The 25455-nt window shown below is 46.1% G+C and overlaps 1 protein-coding gene across 2 annotated transcripts in view; it reads right to left on the minus strand.

Annotated features, from left to right (window-relative positions):
- LOC126184515 (tyrosine-protein phosphatase 99A-like) overlaps positions 1–25237 on the minus strand; it is a 472724-nt gene extending 447487 nt beyond the window's left edge. For both annotated transcript variants that reach the window (XM_049926908.1, XM_049926907.1), the window contains exon 1: positions 24903–25237. In XM_049926908.1, coding sequence (XP_049782865.1) covers positions 24903–24972 — 70 coding nt within the window. In that variant the 5' untranslated portion in view covers positions 24973–25237. The remainder of the gene's footprint in view (positions 1–24902) is intronic.
- Between the last annotated feature and the right edge of the window lie 218 nt (positions 25238–25455).

The following is a 25455-nucleotide window of genomic DNA, read 5'->3' on the forward strand; positions in this document are numbered from 1 at the left end:
TGTTCTGTTTGCTACAAACTCTTCAATACAGCCACACAGCTGGTCTGATATTCTGTAGTCTCTTACTTTGTTTATCAGGCGACAGTGCGGGACTGTATCGAACGCCTTCCGGAAGTCAACGAAAATAGCATCTACCTGGGAGCCTGTATCTAATATTTTCTGTGTCTCATGAACAAATAAAGGGAGTTGGGTCTCACACGATCGCTGTTTCCGGAATCCATGTTGATTCCTACAGAGTAGATTCTGGGTTTCCAGAAATGACATGATACGCGAGCAAAAACCATGTTCTAAAATTCAACAACAGATCGATGTCAGAGATATAGGCCTATAGTGGCATGGTAGTGAAATCTCCAGCAGTTCCCTTTCCTGAAGCCTTCAATAGTGAGACGTGGATGTTTAAGGCGAAAATTATTTTAAAGGTTTAGGGTTACTTAGCGAGCAAGTTGACGTTGGGAATTATGTGGAGAGGCAGTAAAACAAGCAAACGGCTCAGGGAAAAAGTGTGGAGTGGAACGCGTAAATATGACTGTAACGTAACTGAAATGGAGATTGGTGTAAATGCAGGAAAGCGAATGAATGTCAGACAGATGAGGTTGTATGGCGAAGACAACGACCTACTCGAATGTGGGTACAGGGCGTTAGAGAAAAACCAGGTGCAACGGGCATGTGTAAAGCTAAAGATCTTTGATGCACAGAAGAATCCAGATGGCGTCTTTGTCCAGCAGTGGGTGTCAAGTGACGTGGTGGTAGCGGTGTTTGGTCGTCACAGTTGGTCACTATCTACCTGAATACAACTCCTAGAAACACGAAAAAAAATTGTCTTAAGTGACCGAAAGCTCTTCGAAATACATACACTACGTAAATAAATAAACTACGTAACGATATAATGTTACACATTTTATCTCGGCATTTAAGTTAGCATTCGATGTTCCGCCGTTTTCTAAGTCTGTATGAAATTAATTTTATTTCACCGAAACCATTTAGGTTGTTTAAACTTTACTGGAGCGTTAACACTTTTTATATCGATGTGTTTGCGTTAGACTAGGACTCTCTTCACAGATACACGTTTTCGAGAAAAATAGGATAAGACCTGTTTGACTTGTTGCGGTCTTGCTGGTCGGAAACGTTCCATTCTCGTCAATATGACGAGTTTCGCCGAATTAAGCCGACAGACTTCTTGTCGCCAGCGTCTCAGAATTGGCGCTGTTTTATTCACGTAAGCAACGGGACAGCAGAACCAGAACGGCCGGTCTGCGTCCCGTCACGCGTTCCTTACCCACACAACAGAGGTACTGTGCACATTTGTCCCGTGTTTCAGAAAAGCACCATTCTCGCATTTTGCATCGTGAAGCGGTCTTAGTGTATAGAATGTTAGTCTATAAAAAGACGATTTCCAAACTAAGGGCGCTGTTTGAATGAAGATGTAGGGCTGAGGCACACATAATAACAGCTTAAACCGTCGGCACACGGACCGTGCTGTCGAACGTCAAAGTTGAGCGTGCTAAGTTTTACGTGCTGCTGAACGCTCAGAAAGGATGCGACTTGTGCATACGGTACGTGGGCCCCAACGTGGTATACGCGATCACAACGTACTCCAGCGGCAGTTGCGGGATGTTTCTAGTTCGTAAATCAAACTGTTTACTAAACGGGCGCGCGTAAAATTCCCATGTTTGCTCTATTAAAACACACATTTTCTCCATCGTCCACGAAAAAGAGAGTAACATATCCAATCAATAAGGACACAGGATTAGAAAAGTTCCATTACAAACAGTGCGATACAAATGTGCAATACTTCTCCACATAAGATAAATATTATTTCATCATTCCCACATTTTAGTAAAACCCTAAGGTCAATCTTCCTTGATCACTGTTCCTACCTAGTGGTAGAATCTATGAAACATGTGAATTACGAAGCGTAAAAGAGAAAGGAGCAAAATATCTTTATACAAGTAGCGCATGCTGTCCTGTAGATTAAGCTAATGGAACACCCGTCGCAAAAAGGTGAACTTATATTAAACTAATAATGAAGTATCAGAACCTAATAAAAACGCAAGTGTTATGAAAAAAAAATTTGAATGCTCCGAGACGCGAACCACTCTCTCATGGATACGGATCAGTGACGCTACTCACTACGGAAAACCAGCAAAGTAACGGTATTTATTCAACCAACCAAAGATATTACCACTTGTTAAAACTTTTATCGTAGATATGTTACAAATTGAAATTTAATTATAACAAATTGTACCAAGAACAATGGGTTTTGGGTAGATCTTCAGTGTGTCGCTGCCTTCAAATAGCATACTCTCATAACATGAAAGTTACAATAATTCTTTTGCCACGAATATGATGTTTCTCATTATTTTATTGCAACAAATCACACAGTACAGACAGGTTGTTCAGTGGGTCTCAATTTACTGGTGCTCAGAAACGGTATATATACGTATAGGCTTGAAATGAATGCCAATACATCAGAAACTCGGCACGCTCAACGTTCTGATGCACGGTGCATGTGTCGACGGCTTTAGGCTGAAGACCATTTGACGAAAGATATTCGAGCAGCGTCAGTTCAACAGTTTTGAGCAAAGAGGTTAGAGACCGATGAAGACGGCGCGAGGTGACACTGGTCCCGCATAGGGGATGTGTGCAGGTCACTAAAAGCCCCAAGTACGAACCTAGGCTTCCGCGGTTTACCTAAATTGCTTCAGTAGAAGGCCAGTATGATTACTTCGACGGGGACACCGCCGATTTATTTCCCATCCATGTTGTTGTGTTTCGTCTCTAATGACCTCGTCGCAGCGAACCGACAAAAATCTTGAATTATGCTGAATTATCCACTTGCGGCATACAACGCATGTAGTTCGGTACGACGCGGAAAGAAAAGATAAGGGACGCTCACCCAAGCAGCAACTCAAAATTTAGTTCGACTACTAAGAGTGGAAGGCCGATGGTCACTTCATCATTTGTTCGGCTTGCTTTAATCTGAAAACACATTAAAAACAGAGCATTGCTTACCAAGAAATAGAAAAGGAAGGAGGGAGAATAAAGGTTTAACGTTACGTCAACAACAAGGTTATAGGAGACGGGACACACACTTAGATTGGGGAGGAAGTCAGCCGTGTCCTCTTGAAAGCAACCACACTGGCATTTGTCTTAAGTGATTTAGGAAAACTACTCCAAATCTGGAAGATCGGGTGGTGATTTAAACTGCCGTCCTCCCGAATGGGAGACCAGAGTGATAACCACTGCGCCACCTCGCTCGGTAGCAAGCAACGTGTGCTGACAATTACTCGGAGAGTCAGAAAAACCAGCAAATGGATCAGGGAACGGTTTAATCTTAATTACAGCTGCGATGTAAAATGAGATGGAGGTGGATGGAAAATGTAGCAAGGAGAATGGAGAAACCAAGTTCCTTGCCAGGTTCCAAGAGGCAAGAAAAGACGGAGACGAGAAGGTGACACTTGAAAGCCTGCAGGAGCGATATGGATGCACAGAACTGAAGATGGTAATGCATGGAGAAACCTGGGGAAGGCTTCTATCCCATAGGGACTGTAATGGTGGGGGCCGCTGCTGTTGACGATGACGATTCTACTGCCTTCCATTTTTAGCTCGCGTGAGATAGGGCCCGTACAGAGTCATACAAGAAATCGTTTTCCCTTGGTGCGTTTGTGAGTGGAACACAAAATAAAATGTCTAGAAATGATGCAAAACGCTTTCCGACATGTTCTTTACAGTTGCTTGGTTGATTTGGGGGAGGCGACCAACCAGTGAGGTCATCGGTGCCATGGGATGAAGGAAGGGTGGAGAGGGAAATCGGCAGTGCGCTTTCAAGGGAACTATCCCGACATTTGCCTGAAGCGATTACGGAAATCATGGAAAACCTAAATCGGGATGGCCGGACGCGTATTTAATCCGTTGTCCTCTCGAATGAGAATCCAGTGTGCTAACCAATGTGCCACCTCGCTCTGTGTGCTCTACAGTGTCCAGCGAAGTACACAGACGGCCATTAAAATGGCAACAACGGAGAGGATACAAATAACGAAATTTTACTCATTATGAGTGTGTAGTACAATAATAAGAACGCACGAATGGATTTGTAGGTGATTTAGAGGTATACAGCGTACGCACAGCTGCCAGCTCTGATAACGCCAATACTCTAACCCGGCTGGGCATCGAATAGAACGAAACTTTGATTACATATACTGGTAAGTCATTCCACGCTGCTTCAACTCTAAATCAACCGTAGTGCTTTTGTCCGCAGCTCGTGGTCGTGCGGTAGCGTTCTCGCTTCCCACGCCCAGGTTCCCGGGTTCGATTCCCCGCGGGGTCAGGGATTTTCTCTGCCTCGTGATGACTGGGTGTTGTGTGGTGTCCTTAGGTTAGTTAGGTTTAAATAGTTCTAAGTTCTAGGGGACTGATGACCATAGCTGTTAAGTCCCATAGTGCTCAGAGCCATTTGAAGCCAACCGTAGTGGCTGGCGATAGGTGGCAAGCCAGTATGTCGGTAACTAATGACCATATGTTTCCAATGGCTGATAGATATGGAAACGTGCTTTCAAGGACAACAGTCCAACGTTCTGTGTCGAGGTTGGTCACTACAGCGAACCAAACCTGCGATCTTGCGTTATCTTATTGAAAGATAAATCTCGTAAATAGGGCACAGCCTTAACAAGTCACGAATGTAATGGCTGCTGTCCAAATTAGCGACTATGCCAACCGGCGGTGATCGTGTTGTGCACCACGACGCCAGGTGCTCGGCCCATATGATTGTTCATCGCGTAAAGAGAAGTCCGTGCTGACAGTACACGATTCACCATATGACTGCGTGGGTACCTGTCTTGCTGCAGGCATTCCCATTTTATGACTCAACGTACGTGGCGTGGCTGTATTATTCTTACTCGACCGTGCTAACAATAGCGTATATTTGTCCTCTTGGGCGCTAGTCGCTTGGGGCTGCTAAGATCCTGCACGGGCTTGGGTATAGCCCTGCTGAACCCATCGATTCCATATTCGTAAGACAATCGAATGACCCCGAGCAATACGAGCAGGAATATCGAAGTAGGATAAACCGCAGTCTCGACACGCAACGATTCTGCCGCTGGCAAAATCAGATATCAGCCGATACACGCTTGTCGTTCTTATACGAGCCGTAACACGACTTTTCCACAAACAGTCAACATCCAAATGCGATTTCTAAATGAGAAACCCGCTGCGTAATCTTTGCATATATACAGAATGTAGGTAAACTGTAAATGTCGGCCGGTCGCGGTGGCCGTGCGGTTCTGGCGCTGCAGTCCGGAACCGCGGGACTGCTACGGTCGCAGGTTCGAATCCTGCCTCGGACACGGGTGTGTGTGATGTCCTTAGGTTAGTTAGGTTTAAGTAGTTCTAAGTTCTAGGGGACTTATGACCTAAGATGTTGAGTCCCATAGTGCTCAGAGCCATTTTTTTGTAAATGTCGTGTGACTAGAGCCTCCCGTCGGGTAGACCGTTCGCCGTGCAAGTCTTTCTATCTGACGCCACTTCGGCGACTTCCGCGTCGATGGTGATGAGATGATGATGATTAGGACAACACAACACCCAGTCCCTGAGGGAGAAAGTCTCCGACCCAGCCTGGAATCGAACCCGGGGCCCTTAGGATTGCCATTCTGTCGCGCTGACCATTTTCTTTCTTTTAAATCTCATTTTGTTGCTTTCGTTCGTTGCATCTGCTCGGGGCGGACGTCTTGAGACAGCCGTTTAAGTTCGTCGTTGATCGGTTAACTCAGTTTTTTTATTACAGAGGGCAGCCAACCACTCAGCTACCGGGAACGGACAGAATGTAGCTAGTGTTATTCCTACCAATGTTGTGTGGTTGCGTTAAGATGTCAAGTCATTTGGACATCCAAGTCTGTAATACAACTCGTTCCAGTTTGACTGTTGTATGCCATTTTCATGGTGCTGCAGTTTTAATGGACACCTCACTTGCTCCCGTGGATGAGAGCGATGCCGTGGAGCCAATAGAAGTGCTGCCAGCACCGTTCGTAACATAGGTCCCTGTCAATATAAGTGTGTGCTTAACTCATGTAAAACACTATTGGGATTTGTGACAAAAAAGACCTCACGTCTGCCAAATTATTGCACCTTCACAGCCAAAACAGAGCCATGGTGGTCTGAGTGAACAGATTCAAATGGTTCAAATGGCTCTGAGCACTATGGGACTTAACATCGGAGGTCATCAGTGCCCTAGAACTTAGAACTACTTAAACCTAACTAACCTAAGGACATCACACACATCCATGCCCGAGGCAGGATTCGAACCTGCGACCGTAGCAGTCCCGCGGTTCCGGACTGCAGCGCCAGATGAGTGAACAGAGTCATTTGTAAATATAACATAGGGTAACAAGCTTTTTTTTTTCTTTTAACGCCTTCAGTGGACGGAATCTGTTGATAAAGTTGTTTCTTTCATGTTTGAGAGCATTAGTCGTCAAAGCGGTCTTTGTCCCGTGGTGTGTGACTGTGCCGCATTATCTTAATCTGCCGTCGTGCCGCTTCCTCTCACATACGGATCCACAAATGCGCTAACGAGGACGTTTCGTAAGATCACATTACTCTTAGAGCATAACTGGTGCCGTATTAAGAAACCAGTGCGCGGCCTTGTTTGTCAGTTTCACACAGTCCTTGCTTTATTATAACCTCTGCAGGTACATTGTGTGATAATATGTCTGCGAATGTTGTCCGAGAGAGCTCTCGACTTTCTCCACACTTCTACGTTTCAATGGCTGGTTTCTCTCTGACCCCGTTCTCAGCGGTCACTGGTCCAACTTTTGTCATACCCATCGCCCTCAATCTGCTCGAGCATTCTCATCTTCACTGTATCTAAATAAAATACTTCTAGTGCATGCATTTTCAACTTCTCGCGGCGTAATGAATACTCCATTAAATTTCGGGCATGCAGCCGCGCAAATAAAATTTCTTCTACTGATATTTCGGCCGCGTATCGTCCGGCCATCTTCAGAGCGAGTCACAAGACTTATGACAAGGTGCCAAGCGCGGCCTTATATGCTCCACCGCGGCGGTACTGCGCATGCGGGTCACAGATGCTGCGCCGCCTGTGGCGAAAGCGTACGGACGTTCGATGTGCTTATCGATGTTTGATCGGCGGCGATGACACGGTGACGACTTCTCTGCAATTTAATTAGTCCAAGAGCCGGATTCCATGCTTTGTCCAAATTGAAACCTTTATCTCTGTTTATTAAATTGTTGGCTAATCGAATTTCTATGGCTTCCTTGAATACAGAATCCCAAAAAGAAGAGGTGGATGTTAAAATCTTCACATCACTGTAATTCATGGAATGACCCGTATCAATACAGTGTTCGGCCACAGCTGACTTGTCTGGTTGTAATAGGCGTGTGTATCTTCGGTGCTCCACGCACCTTTCATGAACGGTGCGTGTTGTTTGACCTATGTATGACTGCTCACAATTTCCGCAAGGAATCTGGTACACACCCGCCTTACGAAGCAATAAATCGTCCTTTACAGAGCCGAGTAAAGAGAGAAACACTGTGTTAAGGTGATCTTCCGGACCCCCACGAAGATTGCGGCTTTACTCGATTAGCCAACAATTTAATAAACAGAGATAAAGGTTTCAATTTGGACAAAGCATGGAATCCGGCTCTTGGACTAATTAAATTGCAGAGAAGTCGTCACCGTGTCATCGCCGCCGATCAAACATCGATAAGCACATCGAACGTCCGTACGCTTTCGCCACAGGCGGCGCAGCATCTGTGACCCGCATGCGCAGTACCGCCGCGGTGGAGCATATAAGGCCGCGCTTGGCACCTTGTCATCAGTCTTGTGACTCGCTCTGAAGATGGCCGGACGATACGCGGCCGAAATATCAGTAGAAGAAATTTTATTTGCGCGGCTGCATGCCCGAAATTTAATGGAGTACTTCTAGTGCATTTTGCACATGGTTTATCGTTTTGATTTCAGGACATCTCTTGCGGCAACTATAAAATGAAATCATCATTTCTTTTCAACGACGAAGCATCTGATTTTTCTTTGTTTCTCTAATGCACCATCTCAGTTTTCTACACCTACCTCTACATACATACTCTGCAAGCCACCGTATGACGCGTGGCTTAGGGTATCCTGTACCACTACTAGTTATTTCCTTTCCTGTTCCATTCGTTAATTCAGCGAGCGACAAACGACTATCTATATGCATACGTATGAGCTCTAATTTCCCCTTCCTCCGTGGTTCTTACGCGAAATGTACGTTGGCGGCACTAGAATTGCTCTGCAGTCAGCTTCAAATGCCGGTTCTCTACATTTTGCTCAATAGTGTTCCTCGAAAAGAACGTCGCTTTCTCTCCAGGGATTCCCATTTGAGTTCACGAAACATGTCCGTAATAATTGCGTGGTGTTGAAACCTACTGGCGACAAATCTAGTATCCCGCCTCTGAATACCAAACACTCGACCAGTATTCAAGAATAGGTGGCATTAGCATTCTATATGGGGCCTCCTTTGCAGATGAACAACACTTTGCTAAGATGCTCCCAATAAACCGAAGTAGACCATCCGCCTTCCGTACCGCAGTCCTCACATGCCTGTTCCATTTCATATACACTCCTGGAAATGGAAAAAAAAACACATTGACACTGGTGTGTCAGACCCACCATACTTGCTCCGGACACTGCGTGAGGGCTGTACAAGCAATGATCACACGCACGGCACAGCGGACACACCAGGAACCGCGGTGTTGGCCGTCGAATGGCGCTAGCTGCGCAGCATTTGTGCACCGCCGCCGTCAGTGTCAGCCAGTTTGCCGTGGCATACGGAGCTCCATCGCAGTCTTTAACACTGGTAGCATGCCGCGACAGCGTGGACGTGAACCGTATGTGCAGTTGACGGACTTTGAGCGAGGGCGTATAGTGGGCATGCGGGAGGCCGGGTGGACGTACCGCCGAATTGCTCAACACGTGGGGCGTGAGGTCTCCACAGTACATCGATGTTGTCGCCAGTGGTCGGCGGAAGGTGCACGTGCCCGTCGACCTGGGACCGGACCGCAGCGACGCACGGATGCACGCCAAGACCGTAGGATCCTACGCAGTGCCGTAGGGGACCGCACCGCCACTTCCCAGCAAATTAGGGACACTGTTGCTCCTGGGGTATCGGCGAGGACCATTCGCAACCGTCTCCATGAAGCTGGGCTACGGTCCCTCACACCGTTAGGCCGTCTTCCGCTCACGCCCCTACATCGTGCAGCCCGCCTCCAGTGGTGTCGCGACAGGCGTGAATGGAGGGACGAATGGAGACGTGTCGTCTTCAGCGATGAGAGTCGCTTCTGCCTTGGTGCCAATGATGGTCGTATGCGTGTTTGGCGCCGTGCAGGTGAGCGCCACAATCAGGACTGCATACGACCGAGGCACACAGGGCCAACACCCGGCATCATGGTGTGGGGAGCGATCTCCTACACTGGCCGTACACCACTGGTGATCGTCGAGGGGACACTGAATAGTGCACGGTACATCCAAACCGTCATCGAACCCATCGTTCTACCATTCCTAGACCGGCAAGGGAACTTGCTGTTCCAACAGGACAATGCACGTCCGCATGTATCCCGTGCCACCCAACGTGCTCTAGCAGGTGTAAGTCAACTACCCTGGCCAGTAAGATCCTCGGATCTGTCCCCCATTGGGCATGTTTGGGACTGGATGAAGCGTCGTCTCACGCGGTCTGCACGTCCAGCACGAACGCTGGTCCAACTGAGGCGCCAGCGATCGTCTCCATGGGAGAATAGCAGCCTGCATTGCTGCGAAAGGTGGATATACACTGTACTAGTGCCGACATTGTGCATGCTCTGTTGCCTGTGTCTATGTGCCTGTGGTTCTGTCAGTGTGATCATGTGATGTATCTGACCCCAGGAATGTGTCAATAAAGTTTCCCCTTCCTGGGACAATGAATTCACGGTGTTCTTATTTCAATTTCCAGGAGTGTAGCTTTGCAACGATACGCCCAGGTATTTAAACGCATTGTTTGTGTGAAGCAGCACACTATTAATGCTGTATTCGAACATTACGGATTTGTTTCTCTTACTCAACTGCATTGACTTACCTTTTCATACATTTAGGGCAAGCTGCCATTCATTCATAACACGAACTAGAAATTTTGTCAAAGTCATCTCGTACCCTTCTACAGTCACTCAATGACGACACCTTTCCGTACACCATATCATCATTAGCAAACAGACTGCTAACCACTCTGTCCATCAGATCATTTACGTATACAGAAAATAATAGCAGTCTTATCGAACTTCACTGGGGCGGTCCTGATGACACCCTTCTGTCTGGTGAACACTCGCCGGCGAGGACACCGTTCTGGGTTGACAAAATGCCATGTGGACGACACAGAGAGAGAGAAAGAGAGAGAAGGGGGGGGGGGGGGGGCGTAGGGGCGAGTTCCTATCGCCATGAGGAATAGTTAATCAGGCAACGCCGAATCATGTACTGTTGGTATGACTGTCCGGTACAGGGTGCACCAGATCATTAAATCGACTTGAAATAGTTAGCGCCCTACGCGTTAGTGTGACTCCGAGGTCGTGCAGACACGACGGGTCTTTTGACGTGCCGCCGTGTCAGCGGTGTACAGTGAGTACTTCCGCCAGGGCAACGGCCGACGTATTTTTTCACGAGGGTCGCAGCCGGCTACAATGTTTGGTTGGTGGGGGTTAAGGGACTAAACGGCGAATTCATCAGTCCCTCGGTCAAGCGATATTTCATATGGAGTTACTGACGTCAGCCGGAAATACAGGGTGATTCAAAAAGAATACCACAACTTTAAAAATGTGTATTTAATGAAAGAAACATAATATAACCTTCTGTTATACATCATTACAAAGAGTATTTAAAAAGGTTTTTTTTCACTCAAAAACAAGTTCAGAGATGTTCAATATGGCCCCCTCCAGACACTCGAGCTATATCAACCCGATACTCCAACTCGTTCCACACTCTCTGTAGCATATCAGGCGTAACAGTTTGGATAGCTGCTGTTATTTCTCGTTTCAAATCATCAATGGTGGCTGGGAGAGGTGGCCGAAACACCATATCCTTAACATACCCCCATAAGAAAAAATCGCAGGGGGTAAGATCAGGGCTTCTTGGAGGCCAGTGATGAAGTGCTCTGTCACGGGCTGCCTGGCGGTCGATCCATCGCCTCGGGTAGTTGACGTTCAGGTAGTTACGGACAGATAAGTGCCAATGTGGTGGCGCTCCATCCTGCTGAAATATGAATTGTTGTGCTTCTTGTTCGAGCTGAGGGAGCAGCCAATTCTCTAACATCTCCAGATACTGTAGTCCAGTTACAGTAGCACCTTCGAAGAAAAAGGGACCAAAAACTTTATTGGCCCATTCTCAGTAAACTGTTTATACCAACGTTTAATACACCACCTATCAGGAGGTTTAACACCATACTTCGTTCGAAATGCACGCTGAACAACTGTCGTCGATTCACTTCTGCCGTACTCAATAACACAAAAAGCTTTCTGTTGAGCGGTCGCCATCTTAGCATCAACTGACGCTGACGCCTAGTCAACAGCGCCTCAAGCGAACAAATGTACAACTAAATGAAACTTTATAGCTCCCTTAATTCGCCGACAGATAGTGCTTAGCTCTGCCTTTTGTCGTTGCAGAGTTTTAAATTCCTAAAGTTGTGATATTCTTTTTGAATCACCCTGTATGATAGAATTATGAAATTATGTAGGAATGGTAAAATCGAAGCTTCGAAAACAAGAGGTGAGAAATAATCTTAAGAGAAGTACCACAACATGGATCGAGCCGGTGCGCAGGTCAGAGCAGACGAGGGCTCATCTGTGGCGAGAGAAACTCCACCCGTATTCGACCAGCCGACAGCCCGATTACGGGAAAAGACAGTAAAAGCGTGAAGAATGCCTTCTAGCCGGGAGACTCGGAATAGTAAACTGAGAAGGCTAAAAACCAAATGGATATCAATTGCTCGACGTTAATAAAATAAGGTGAGAAAAGGTAGGTTGGTAGGACTGGGCGGGGGCCCTCCGACTACTGCATGTGACTGGGTCGTCCTTCTCACACCTCATCCGTCGTATTCAGGGTGTTAAAGAAAGAAACAGTACCTACTATTCATCGGAGTGCTATCCCTAAAGAGAAAAACAGAGAGCAGGGAAAAAAAGCGGCCGACCGCAACTAAAACCGATTAAAACACAGAGAAGCATGGCCGCTACAACGCTTCCACAGCACGTTCGAAGCCTGGAAAAAGATCACCTGGCCTGCTAAGTCAAAGACACGTTTATGGCAGGGTACAAGTACGCCCAAAAAGCCACCCGACGCAGTGCGGCTACGTTAAATGAAATACACTCCTGGAAATGGAAAAAAGAACACATTGACACCGGTGTGTCAGACCCACCATACTTGCTCCGGACACTGCGAGAGGGCTGTACAAGCAATGATCACACGCACGGCACAGCGGACACACCAGGAACCGCGGTGTTGGCCGTCGAATGGCGCTAGCTGCGCAGCATTTGTGCACCGCCGTGGCATACGGAGCTCCATCGCAGTCTTTAACACTGGTAGCATGCCGCGACAGCGTGGACGTGAACCGTATGTGCAGTTGACGGACTTTGAGCGAGGGCGTATAGTGGGCATGCGGGAGGCCGGGTGGACGTACCGCCGAATTGCTCAACACGTGGGGCGTGAGGTCTCCACAGTACATCGATGTTGTCGCCAGTGGTCGGCGGAAGGTGCACGTGCCCGTCGACCTGGGACCGGACCGCAGCGACGCACGGATGCACGCCAAGACCGTAGGATCCTACGCAGTGCCGTAGGGGACCGCACCGCCACTTCCCAGCAAATTAGGGACACTGTTGCTCCTGGGGTATCGGCGAGGACCATTCGCAACCGTCTCCATGAAGCTGGGCTACGGTCCCGCACACCGTTAGGCCGTCTTCCGCTCACGCCCCAACATCGTGCAGCCCGCCTCCAGTGGTGTCGCGACAGGCGTGAGTGGAGGGACGAATGGAGACGTGTCGTCTTCAGCGATGAGAGTCGCTTCTGCCTTGGTGCCAATGATGGTCGTATGCGTGTTTGGCGCCGTGCAGGTGAGCGCCACAATCAGGACTGCATACGACCGAGGCGCACAGGACCAACACCCGGCATCATGGTGTGGGGAGCGATCTCCTACACTGGCCGTACACCACTGGTGATCGTCGAGGGGACACTGAATAGTGCACGGTACATCCAAACCGTCATCGAACCCATCGTTCTACCATTCATAGACCGGCAAGGGAACTTGCTGTTCCAACAGGACAATGCACGTCCGCATGTATCCCGTGCTACCCAACGTGCTCTAGAAGGTGTAAGTCAACTACCCTGGCCAGCAAGATCTCCGGATCTGTCCCCGATTGAGCATGTTTGGGACTGGATGAAGCGTCGTCTCACGCGGTCTGCACGTCCAGCACGAACGCTGGTCCAACTGAGGCGCCAGGGGGAAATGGCATGGCAAGCCGTTCCACAGGACTACATCCAGCATCTCTACGATCGTCTCCATGGGAGACTAGCAGCCTGCATTGCTGCGAAAGGTGGATATACACTGTACTAGTGCCGACATTGTGCATGCTCTGTTGCCTGTGTCTATGTGCCTGTGGTTCTGTCAGTGTGATCATGTAATGTATCTGACCCCAGGAATGTGTCAATAAAGTTTCCCCTTCCTGGGACAATGAATTCACGGTGTTCTTATTTCAATTTCCAGGAGTGTAGTCAGCTTCTTGTCTTCCATCGTCTCTCCAGTTAATACAGACAGGATCGTACTTTCTGAACATATGAATCCTTTTATTTGTCAGCAGTATTCTCGGGTGGGCTGTACATGCAGTACGACAATGCACAATTCCGTCGCTCCCGAAGTGTGACAGAATGATTTGTGAAACACTCCACGCATACGAGAAGCCCATTATGTCACCAGACTTTAATTCTACAACGTTTTCAATTTTTCGTGGATTCAAGTTCGCGATGCTAGATTCTCGTCATTTAGGCGGTTGGAGCTCCAGACGCCGCTAGATACAGGGATGGACAAAATTGTCTAAGCACCAAAAACTCGCCCCATTACCACGTCTAATACGGTTTAGAAAAACACTTGCCATTCAGAACAGCTTCCAGTCCTCTCAGAATGGATACGGAGAGGTCATGTGTGATTTTATACCATTCTTCCTCCAAAGGCAGTTTCAGGAACTATGATGGAGGTGGACAGCGAACACACACCATTCCCTCCGAAGAGTCAATAATACACTACTGGCCATTAAAATTGCTACACCACGAAGATGACGTGTTACAGACGCGAAATTTAACCGACAGGAAGAAGATGTTGTGATATGCAAATTATTAGCTTTTCACAGCATTCACACAAGGTTGGCGCCGGTGGCGACACCTACAACGTGCTGACACGAGGAAAGATTCTAAGCGACTTCTCATACATAAACAGCACTTGACATGCGTTGCATGGTGAAACGTTGTTGTGATGCCTCGTGTAAGGAGGAGAAATGCGTACCATCACGTTTCCGACTTTGATAAAGATCGGATTGTAGCCTATCGCGATTGCGGTTTATCGTATCGCAACATTGCTGCTCACGTTGGTCGAGATCCAATGACGGTTATCAGAATATGGAATCGGTTCAGGGGGGTAATACGGAACACCGTGCTGGATCCCAAAGGCCTCGTATCACCAGCAGTCGAGATGACAGGCATCTTATCCGCATGGCTGTAACGGATCGTGCAGCCACGTCTCGATCCCTGAGTCAACAGATGAGGGCGTTTGCAAGACAACAACCATCTGCGTGAACAGTTCGACGACGTTTGCAGCAGCATGGACTATCAGCTCGGAGACCATGGCTGCTGTTACCCTTGGCGCTGCATCACAGACAGGAGCGCCTGCGATGGTGTACTCAACGACGAACCTAGGTGCACGAATGGCAAAACGTAATTTTTTCGGATGAATCCAGGTTCAGTTTACAGCATCATGATGGTCGCATTCATGTTTGGCGACATGGCGGTGAACGCACATTGGAAGCGTGTATTCGTCATCGCCATACTGGCGTATCACCCGGCGTGATGGTACGGGATGCCATTGGTTACACGTCTCGGTCACCTCTTGTTATCACTGACGGCACTTTGAACAGTGGACCTTACATTTCAGATGTGTTGCGACGCGTGGATCTAACCTTCATTCGATCCCTGCGAAACCCTACATTTCAGCAGGATAATGCACGACCGCATGTTGCAGGTCCTGTACGGGCCTTCCTTCCTGGATACAGAAAATGTTCGCCTTCTGCCCTGGCCAGCACATTCTCCATATCACTCACCAATTGCAAACGTCTGGTCAATGGCGGCCGAGCAACTGGCTCGTCACAATACGTCAGTCACTACTGTTGATGAACTGTGGTATCGTGTTGAAGGTGCATGGGCAGCTGTACCTATACAAGCCATCCAAGCTCTGTTTGACTCAATGCCCAGGTGTATCAAGGCCGTTATTACGGCCAGAGGTGCTTGTTCTGGGTACTGATTTATCAGGATCTATGCACCCAAATAGCGTGAAAATGTAATCACATGTCAGTTCTAGTATAATATATTTGTCCAATGAATACCCGTTTATCATCTGCATTTCTTCTTGGTGTAGAAATTTTAATGGCCAGTAGTGTATTTTGGAAGGAATATGGCTAATTTTAATGACAATTATGGAAACCACACCTCTAGTGCGACATAGAATATTATTTCTGAGTCTTATTACGCAGTGCTGATGGATGACGTGGAGTAAATTTAGAGAAGCGCTGCCAAGATTGTGAAAAAGTCTGTAGATTCCATTCGGGCAGTAACAAATATGGACATACAATTTAAAAGCTATTAGAGGAGGAGGGCGGTAGGGGGGGATGCAGGACACGTTGTAATTCACGGTTCTCATGAAGTCTTTTTTTTTTTTTTTTTTTTTTTTTTTTTTTCTTATGGGACTCAACTGCTAAGGTCATCAGTCCCTAAGCTTACACACTACTTAACCTAAATTATCCTAAGGACAAACACACAAACATAAAGTCTTGCTGGATAAATTTGGTGACCTAGTATATGATATAGACTGAGCAACAATTTTGCTTCACCTGAGGATGACTAGCCTGTGCTCAGCCGAAATACCGTGCAGTGAAGTGAAACGAAGGACGACCGTCTGCAAGCCCGAAAGTTCTTCGAATAACAATTATGCTGGCTCCGTCGCGTACCTTGCATACAGTTGATGAGAACAAGATGAGAGAGATTATGACGCATGCAGAGGAACATTGTTCTCATGCAAATGATATAGCTCACAGGGTAGCTGAAGTGCTCTCTACCAAGTACTATGCCATGGCTTATGAAATATATACGCGGGTGTACGTTCCCCGCAGGCGTTGGCGCGACGTTTAAGTGGTACATCGATCAAATTTTAATAATGGCGCCGACTGAAATATATTTCCATTTTGACGGTATACGGCTCTCTTTACTGGCCTATTCTAATAAAAATATTGTGAGAATACGTTTCCACTGACTGCAGAGAACACTGAGAGTGTGGCAGTGGCATGGGTAGGTTAATCTGTGGCAGGATTACCCCAAAGATTTATTTTACAAATCGTTCTGTACTCTGTCATCGCCGAGGCGGATTACTGAAAATTGATTTGATGTTAAACTAATTTCAAATTTATAGGCTGCTGTGTTACGCGTAATTTTGCTACTTGTTTACGATCTTCACATTTTTTTTCCCCTCATGGGACAGATGAAATCATGACTCCCTTGCTGCCTCCGACGTTTTTATATTTATGGTCTGCGAAGCGTCAAGTTGCGACTGCGGTGATGTATGTGGCAAAGTTTGAGGAAAGAATGCATTTCGCAGCACCTGTAGTCGTAACAATGTCTTCGTTTTAATTTTCCAAAGAGTGTGCTATCAGCGCCGGAAGATTTTCACTATTACTTGCAAAGCGACTACTTAGAGCCATAGTATCGCGTTACTTTTAGTCCGAGTAAGAGATAGGCTGCTGAAAAGTTAAATCCTTATAAGGCGTCGAATAGTTTATCTGCCTTTTGTTGCAAAAACTTTGCACAGTCCTACGAATTCGATGCAACGACCTCCGAACAAACGCCTGTTGGATGTGGGCACCTATTTTTCACAAATCTTTACACCGTTGGGTCCGTACGAAGTGAACTACGCTCATTTCCTCCGTATATAAAGCAGTCGAGGCCCGCCGCGACAAGGTTTCTCGTGCAAAGGCAGGGAAGGATGTATTACGCTGCTGGGTAGTGAGTCATATAGCCTCTGGGGGGAAACTAGCTGCAGACAACTCGCTGCGACAGAATTATCCGTGTGTTACATCACTGTTGATACCAAATGTCACTGGTCGGTGTCAGAAGGAAATAACAAATTACTGATATAGACGGTTCGTTAGCGGCAGCTCTCCTTCCCGTCTCACAGACAAGAGGGAGTTGTCTCGCACGCTTCCGGAAACGTAATGTCCGTGAACCAGCTTTCTGTTGCGTCGTTACAGAAATGATTCATTTGGATGGCATCTGTGATGACTTTCATAGTAGAGCACATCCTTCCTACACATGCAACTCTAGCTGTCATGTGATATCTAGAACTGGCAGACGATATGGCAATGAAAGAAGCAGCAAGCTCCACGTATTACAGTTGTGAAAATAAGAAGGGGATCCGTAAGTCACAGATGTCCTGAACCCAAGGGTTCGTATGAACGTAGCTCTGTTTTACTAGGCGTGTTTTTAATGGAGTTGGTATACTCTTGCCTTTCTTCAACCTCGAAAGTAACTCACGGAGACGATTGTAGATGGGATCTACGGTTAACTGGTACTCTGAACCGACGTGCAATATGGCGTTTTTCATATCACTACCGGAAGTCAAAGAAGCGGTAAGAGACAGAAAACTCGAGCCAGAACTGTGGAAAGAGACGCATATATGTGCGTGTGAGCGCGCGCGAGCGTAAGAATTTGTGACGCATGTATGTGCATTCATTATCGTACTTCGTACCTACATACACATTTATTTAAATGCTGCTTATAATGTTAAAGTCACCGTTTTCTCACATTATCATCATCGTATCCAGTTTTGGTTTAGGCATCCTGGCCTGTTCCAATTTCAAGCAGATTCCAGCTGATCTTTCCGTCTCTTCTTAGGACGCCCAATATTCCTTTTCCCTTGAGGCTTATATTTGTATATTCTTTTAGGTATTCGTTCTCCTGGCATTCTTTGAATGTGTTAAAAAAAAAGTTTCAAATGGCTCTGAGCACTATGGGACTTAACTGCTGAGGTCATCAGTCCCCTAGAAATTAGAACTACTTAAACCTAACTAACCTAAGGACATCACACGCATCCATGCCCGAGGCAGGATTCGAACCTGCGACGTAGCGGTCGCGCGGTTCCAGACTGTAGCGCCTAGAACCGCTCGGCCACTCCGACCGGCTCGGAGGAAGGTCTGGCAAATTGTCCCGCAGAGTCTTCTTAAGATGAGCCTATACGTGCTCTATCGGATTGAGATCAGGTGACTTTGGCGGCCACGGAAGGCAATGAATAATATTCTCCCTCCTTTGAAACCAGCTCTGAATCCTAATGCTAGTGTGTGATGGATGATTATCATGTTGGTAAGTGAGACGTGCTTCGGGGTACCACAGTCGACTTCCATGGGTGATTACATTTTCAAGGAAATGTTCATAGAATGCTGAACTGAACTTGCCTTGCACGCGTTCTAAAGTTCCTGCATCCACGTAAGACATTCAGCACCTACATTTCACGCTTATGCGTCAGCTTCTAGCGTGTGTGGCCACGAAGCGCGATTCATATCGTTGCTTATCTGTGCGGTAAACATGAGCAACCTCTGCTCGGGGACTCAATTGTGCACTCGTCGGAGGAAAGGACTTTCCTTCAATCAACATCTTTCCAGGAACTCACAATTGGAAGTGTATCCACGGCTTCTTCGTCAGACAACGGTTCTTTGATAAGAGCACCTGATTTCATGGTCCTTTAATCTTCTAAGACAAGTTCTCCACGAGTCTGGTAAATGTGAAGCTGTCCTTAGTTCCCGGATGAGTGACAAAGGAACATTCTGGGCCGCCCTGACCAATTCTTCATCTTGTCTCCTTGAAGAGAATCGCTATCTTCCAGATGTTGGACGTCTCGTTACCTCACCATTGTCCCTAAATTGTCAAATCCATCTCCTTGCTGTGGAAGCATCAACACCGTAATGACGTCCTGCTTCAAATGCGCTAACACCGTTTTCAAAGAGAGCAATCTTTCACTCGCGGACATATACACCAGCCCTTTTGAAGCAGACCTATGACGTATGCCAATCATCTGATACGTTTCTCGTAGCTGAAAACTATACAGATACCAGGTGGCGGTCGAAGCAACTACAAATAAATACATCCATTTTCAATATTTTTATTATGAACATTTGACTCTTTGCTTAAAGATTAGACTATTATAAAATGAAATATTTTGACAGAATGTGGAACCTAGAAAAGCCTACAACTGCAGAATTTGTAGCGAATTAAGATTTAAAATATTACCTGCACAGGTCTAAATAAAAAGAATGACAGTGGACTCCAGTTAGATTCGAACGCTCGTCGTTTCGTAAACCGCCAGGCTATCCACTCCGCCATTGAAACAGATGTGAAACTGCAATGAATCTCGAGGTATACACTATTGTATCACTTATATTTGAGGACGTAAAAATCTTGCTGAAGCTCCACAGATCGCTAGAGTTGTGAACACTGGCACTTCTGTACTTGGGCATGCGCAATGCTCTGCTCTTGGACTCTTAAATTATTCTGGCCGGGCGATCTTTGTTCGTGTCATTGTACAACACCGTGACATTCCAAGTGAAGCACGTATTTGTCAACCAATAATCGTGCAGCATGTAGGAGGTAAACAGCCACTGGGTGTATCTATCACAGTTTCCCACCTTTTCTTTTGATATATTTTAAGTGTTTGCCAACATCGAGGCACTGTGAAGATCAGGTGGATGCGCGTACGTTTAATGCAATTTTCTTAGAGCCCTATTAGACGCTTTTCGATGGTCTGCGCGAAGGAAGTTCTGTCACTAACCCATACTACCGTGTGAAAAACATCGGTGCGGAGAGCGTAAGCTCAACCTAGAGCGGGCTCATCGTAAACAGGTCTTATGCTTAGTGCTTCATACCGGTCATTGATGAAGGTTAAAATGACACAGACCTAACGAGGACCTAAATGTTTCGTGTAATTGAAACTGAAATCGCCTTACAGATTCACAAGGAAGTGAATTTGACACAGCCGATGTGTTAGAGACAACGTTTCTGTCGCCACGAGTAGGGTAGTTTGGTGTGTTAAATACTTGCGGCATCTTCAGCTGTAGCGCCGTTCGTCGGTTTGCCGGTCGAGCGCAGGATTGACAAGATGATGGCAGGTAGATCGTGGGTACCCGACATATGAGCCACTCAGTATCCTAATTCGTGTTGGGATTGAGCTGTTCAAGTGCCACGGTGTTAAAGCTGCACCCCTGGTAACTCGATTCAGGAAAAATAACAGCAGCAAGACACAACTGCCACGGGCAACAAAGTGTTGATTTCACATGTTGCTAGCGAGTATCGCGCATTGTAACAGACCATAGACGGGATACACTGCAAATCACTCACCATCTCCTCGTTATGGGGTACAGAGGCCACGACCCAACACTTGTACTCAGACATACAGGTCACAGATTAGCATGGGCACATTGAACGCTCTGGCCAAGAAAGGACTGAGCTTAGATTGATCAGTCGCGGCACACGCTGATCAGAGAGGGAAAGGCGATGCATCCTGCTTGTCAAATGGGACACCGGTCAGGCAGTTGATAGGGGTATTTTCAAGCAGAGAGTATTTGACGGGATAAGACAAGTTCTCTGATACGACTTGCGAAGTCTCTTACCAGAGTTTTTTTCGGCAAAAGAACCTACTGTCCTATCATATGGACCAATTTGCCTACAACACAGCCAGACGAACTGGACTGCTCTGCAATTGTCTGAATGATTTGATGTGCACTCTACAAAAATGGGGACACCTAAATGCTGGCCGCTCTCCCTCCTAGTCGTCTGGCATTTTCCTTCTTTCAGTTACGGCCTCTGTAGAATCATAACAGCTTCGTGTACTGGCTTTCCCCCTTATCTTTCCAGAACATTGTTATCCTCTCCTGGCTTCTCTCTCGTTCTTCATATGAGCTGCTCAGTATCATCATCTCTTGGCTGCAGCACTGGTGGCTCACTGTCCATTTCCTGTACCTTTCTCTGGCTTTCCTCTTGTGCTACTCATTATCTCACATTCTATTCTGGTCAGCTCTATCCATAATCATCCTGATAGCATGTCCCCCATAGGCCTACTGTCTTTTATAGTCTGATTCCTCCTTATGTTGTTTTCATGGTCCAGTACAGTTCTTCCCTAGACCTTCGCTTTCACCACCTCTTTTAGGCTCCAGTATTTTCCTCGGCATTTTTCCCTCTCCTTTCTCTAGCTGGTCCACATCATACCTTCTTCAGTTTATCGTCTCAGTCGCATATTTGCATATAGTAACGGATTCCTCGCCACTGCGTTTTGGTATCTCATCTTTGGGTGCATAGGTGTGTGTTCCATGTGATGCTGGCGAGTAGTTGTTCGCACAACTACTACAAACTAGAAACATTGTTGTGGTTTAGAACACACATCCGCTGAATACTGAAGTATGACATTTCAGCGTTATTCTTTATGAAATAAAGTAGGTTGTTCTAGATTCTAATCCAGTGTTGCAGCTTTTGGTTTTTTTGTCTTCATGATTCAGTCGAGATGAATCAACGTGGAGGACAGGATCATTACCAGACCGTAGACTTAAATAAGCATATTATGTTGTTCATAACTACTAAAGGAGTTAATCATGAAACAAACTGGATCTGTTTGGAATTTGACAAAGTCCAGAGAAATATGTAAACGCCATATCCAGGTAGATAGGAAAGTCGAAGCGCACAGCAAAGAACCCACGTAGCTACACTGACCAACCACATTAATACGCCAACCTGTCAGATGCCTTAATAACCACCTTTCGCAGTGCTAACTGCTGCGAGACGTCCAGGAAAGGAATCGAGGAGGTTCTGAATGGTCCTGACAGGGATGTGGAGCCATTCCGGTTCCAGTGCCGGGATCTGCTGCTCTGGGTTTCACGGTTGAGCATCCACAGCTCGTACAGCCCACTCAAGATGGTCCCCTAGAATCTCGACTGGGTTTAAATGTCGGGAGTTTGGTAGCCAGGGGAGTACGGTAAACTCTTCCTGGCGATCTCCGAACCACACACGTGCACTGCGAGCTGCATTGTCCTGCTGGTAGATGCCATCGTGCCGAGGCAATTTTGGAAATTTGCGGTAAGGTCTAATGGGACCAGACTGCTGTGGTCATCGGTCCCTAAGCTTAGACACTATTTAATTTAACTTAAACTAGCTTACGCTAAAGACGACACACACACACACACACACACACACACACACACACACACACATATATATATATATATATATGTCCGAGGGAGGATTCGAACCTCCGAAGGGTGGAGCCGCACGGATCGTGACAAGGCGCCTAAGACCGCGCGGCTACCCCGCGCTCGTGCCGAGGAAAAACAAACAGTATGTAGGAGTGGACATGTTTCCCAATGATAGATGCATACTTCCGTTGCTCCACTACGCCTTCCACTATGACGAAACGACCCAGAGAATGCCACAGAAACATTCCCCAGACCGTAATACTCCTTCCTCCGGCGTGATGCCTTTCGGCGATTGTTGCAGTGTGTGTGCTTTCAGACGAATCGCTCTGTTTCCGCATTACGACAACGAATGTCGAACTTAGTCGGTGATCACATTAATATGACTGAACAGTATACAAGCATTAGGAATTAGTAACTTTACAAAATTTTGCTAATTCAACACGTCGGAGTAACGCTCATGACGTAATGCCTTATTGCTATTTTCATTATTCAAGGGCCCAGTTAGTATTTGAAGGAGTTAAATGAAATAGAAAAATGATCTAATTAAAAAATGTTCTACCGTGAAGTGGGAATTGAACCTTGACCTTTTTGAAGAAAGCAAAACAAGACCAGCTCAGATATTTACTCTGTTTTGCATCCCATACTCTGCTTCCATGTTAGACGATACTATGCCTTTTACTGTACAACGAAAATTAAATTGTGCGTCAGGTTTATTATTCTTTAGCCAGTATGGATAACTGATCATATTTTTCAGTTGAAGACGTGGATCAGTTCGGTACTATAAGGAAAGTTATATTCTGAAAGCACGTCGCTTAGAGGGACCAACAAACAGCAGCGACAACAATGCGGAACACTATACATACAAGTCCTACACATCACTCAACTTATAGCCATGTATTAATGTCATTGGAATGATTGCACGATGATGTACAGAGAAAGTTTGATACGCGTAATGACATATGAACGATAACACGCACAAATCACAGTCTGTATACATGCTTAAAGAACTACTTCACACATTTCCAATTATACGAGAACTGTGTTGTTATACTCGTAATTGCTTCTGTGTAATGACCCGAAGTTAATGTTTCGCCCGGACAGCGTACCCAGATATGGAACATTTTCTTGGCTACAGTTTCTCAGTAGCTCACTTCAATACCATATCTGAAGAGGAGAACACTGCCTTGAAGTGCGGCCTAAACAAGCTATCATTTTTCCCGCTTGCTTAGCTGTGGCATACTTGTAGTGTGGGTAGAAACTAATATTCCCTTGTCAGAAAAAAAAAAAAAAATCAGCTGTTACCGATGATTAACGAATATCAAACACAGAAAAAATTAACTTGTAGGAATGCAGAACAACGTGGGCGTTTTCTTACAACGCAAGATATTCTCGCTACTGCAACACTGTGCATCTCATTGCAGCACGCCGGAGAATTGGAAACGGGCTTAGTTCTCCTACTCTGCTGTCTTTGCTCTCGTGCGTCACCTAGAGTAGCTTAACCGCGAAATTATGAATGGTCAGCTGTATTAGCAGCAATTAATTTCGCTTACGGATTCGTGAAAAGAAAATCATATTATAAGTTGACAACCAAGACAACACCAATTATAGAGTGAATATTTTCGTCAAGTCTTTAACAGTCACTTATCAGGTGGTGTTGCAGCCCACTATACTCTAAGTGTATATGTACGCTTCACTTATAGTAGACAGTAATAAAACAAAAACTACACAATTTACTAAAGAATCGAGCCAAAATCTTGCACAAACGTCTCTATTTGTCAAAGTATGTACCAGCAATCATGTATATTAGTTTGGAAATCGAGAATACAACTAACTATATTATTGTCAGTAAAATATTTGTTAAATATATTTCGCACAAATGCTGCAGACAATACCGTTAAAAAAGCCAAATTATTTATTATTAAGTACGATTGTCTTAAAAGTGAATTGCTATGGAATGAATGAAACCAAAATATAAGTACAGAAACAAAACAGCTTAAAGTTTACGTATACAGTCACTAAAACGAGGATAAAAAGTAAAGTGCAGTGGATTTCTGCAGAAAAGTGAGGAGTTGTCAGCAAGTGACGGCAAACGCCCCGCGTGCATTATGAAAAATTAACGAGGTTGCACATGCGAGATGCGGGGCATGTGTGTCAATGTAACTGAGAAAGGATGCTCGACGATTACTTTCATGACAGAAACTCCGCATGATTCATTCAAAAAATAAATGTTTTGCAGTTTTATGTGCACAGGCTAAAGTGGCTACGAATAAACTGGTTCCTTTGTTAGTTAAAGTTGCTCATGCAGTCAGTGGACATGCCGCGTGGTATTGATCGCTTTCAGACGTGTTAAAAAGCAGGCTTACCTCCTGAAGTTTCCTCGTCCGAATTCGCTGCCAGGAAAAGACAGAAGAGCACGGCCCCGCTGAGATTCATAGCTGTGTCTCCGAACACTCCCAAGTTGTCATTTCATGTCTCGGCACTTGCCTTCACTAGTGGAAACACTGTCCATAACATCGGTAAAACATCTTTACGCTTTCCGAACACTTACAAGACATCGTAATTTATGATCTGTTCCTAAAAGTACCCGAAAGTGCGACATCTGTCACACATCCGCATTAATACCACAACAACCGACGCCATTCACACAGTAAATACGAGACAGCTGTACGCCCGCTCTCTCAGGGCGACATTGCTGGGGGAAGCGCCGCCTCTGCCATCTAGCGGCTGCTCAGAGAAACATACGCAGGTCGACGCTCTTCAGGAGCAGAAACAATAAAAAACAAAATGTGGGTTCGGCTGATGCAGAGAACAAAAAGCCTACAGGGAAACGAATGATTACTGCTGTCTGCAGATGATGTACTTTCGGCTTAAAAGGTTGAACACTTTAATGTATGCCCTATATCCCTGTATCCGTCT

This window comes from Schistocerca cancellata, chromosome 4 (assembly GCF_023864275.1).
Source record: "Schistocerca cancellata isolate TAMUIC-IGC-003103 chromosome 4, iqSchCanc2.1, whole genome shotgun sequence".
NCBI lineage: Eukaryota > Metazoa > Arthropoda > Insecta > Orthoptera > Acrididae > Schistocerca > Schistocerca cancellata.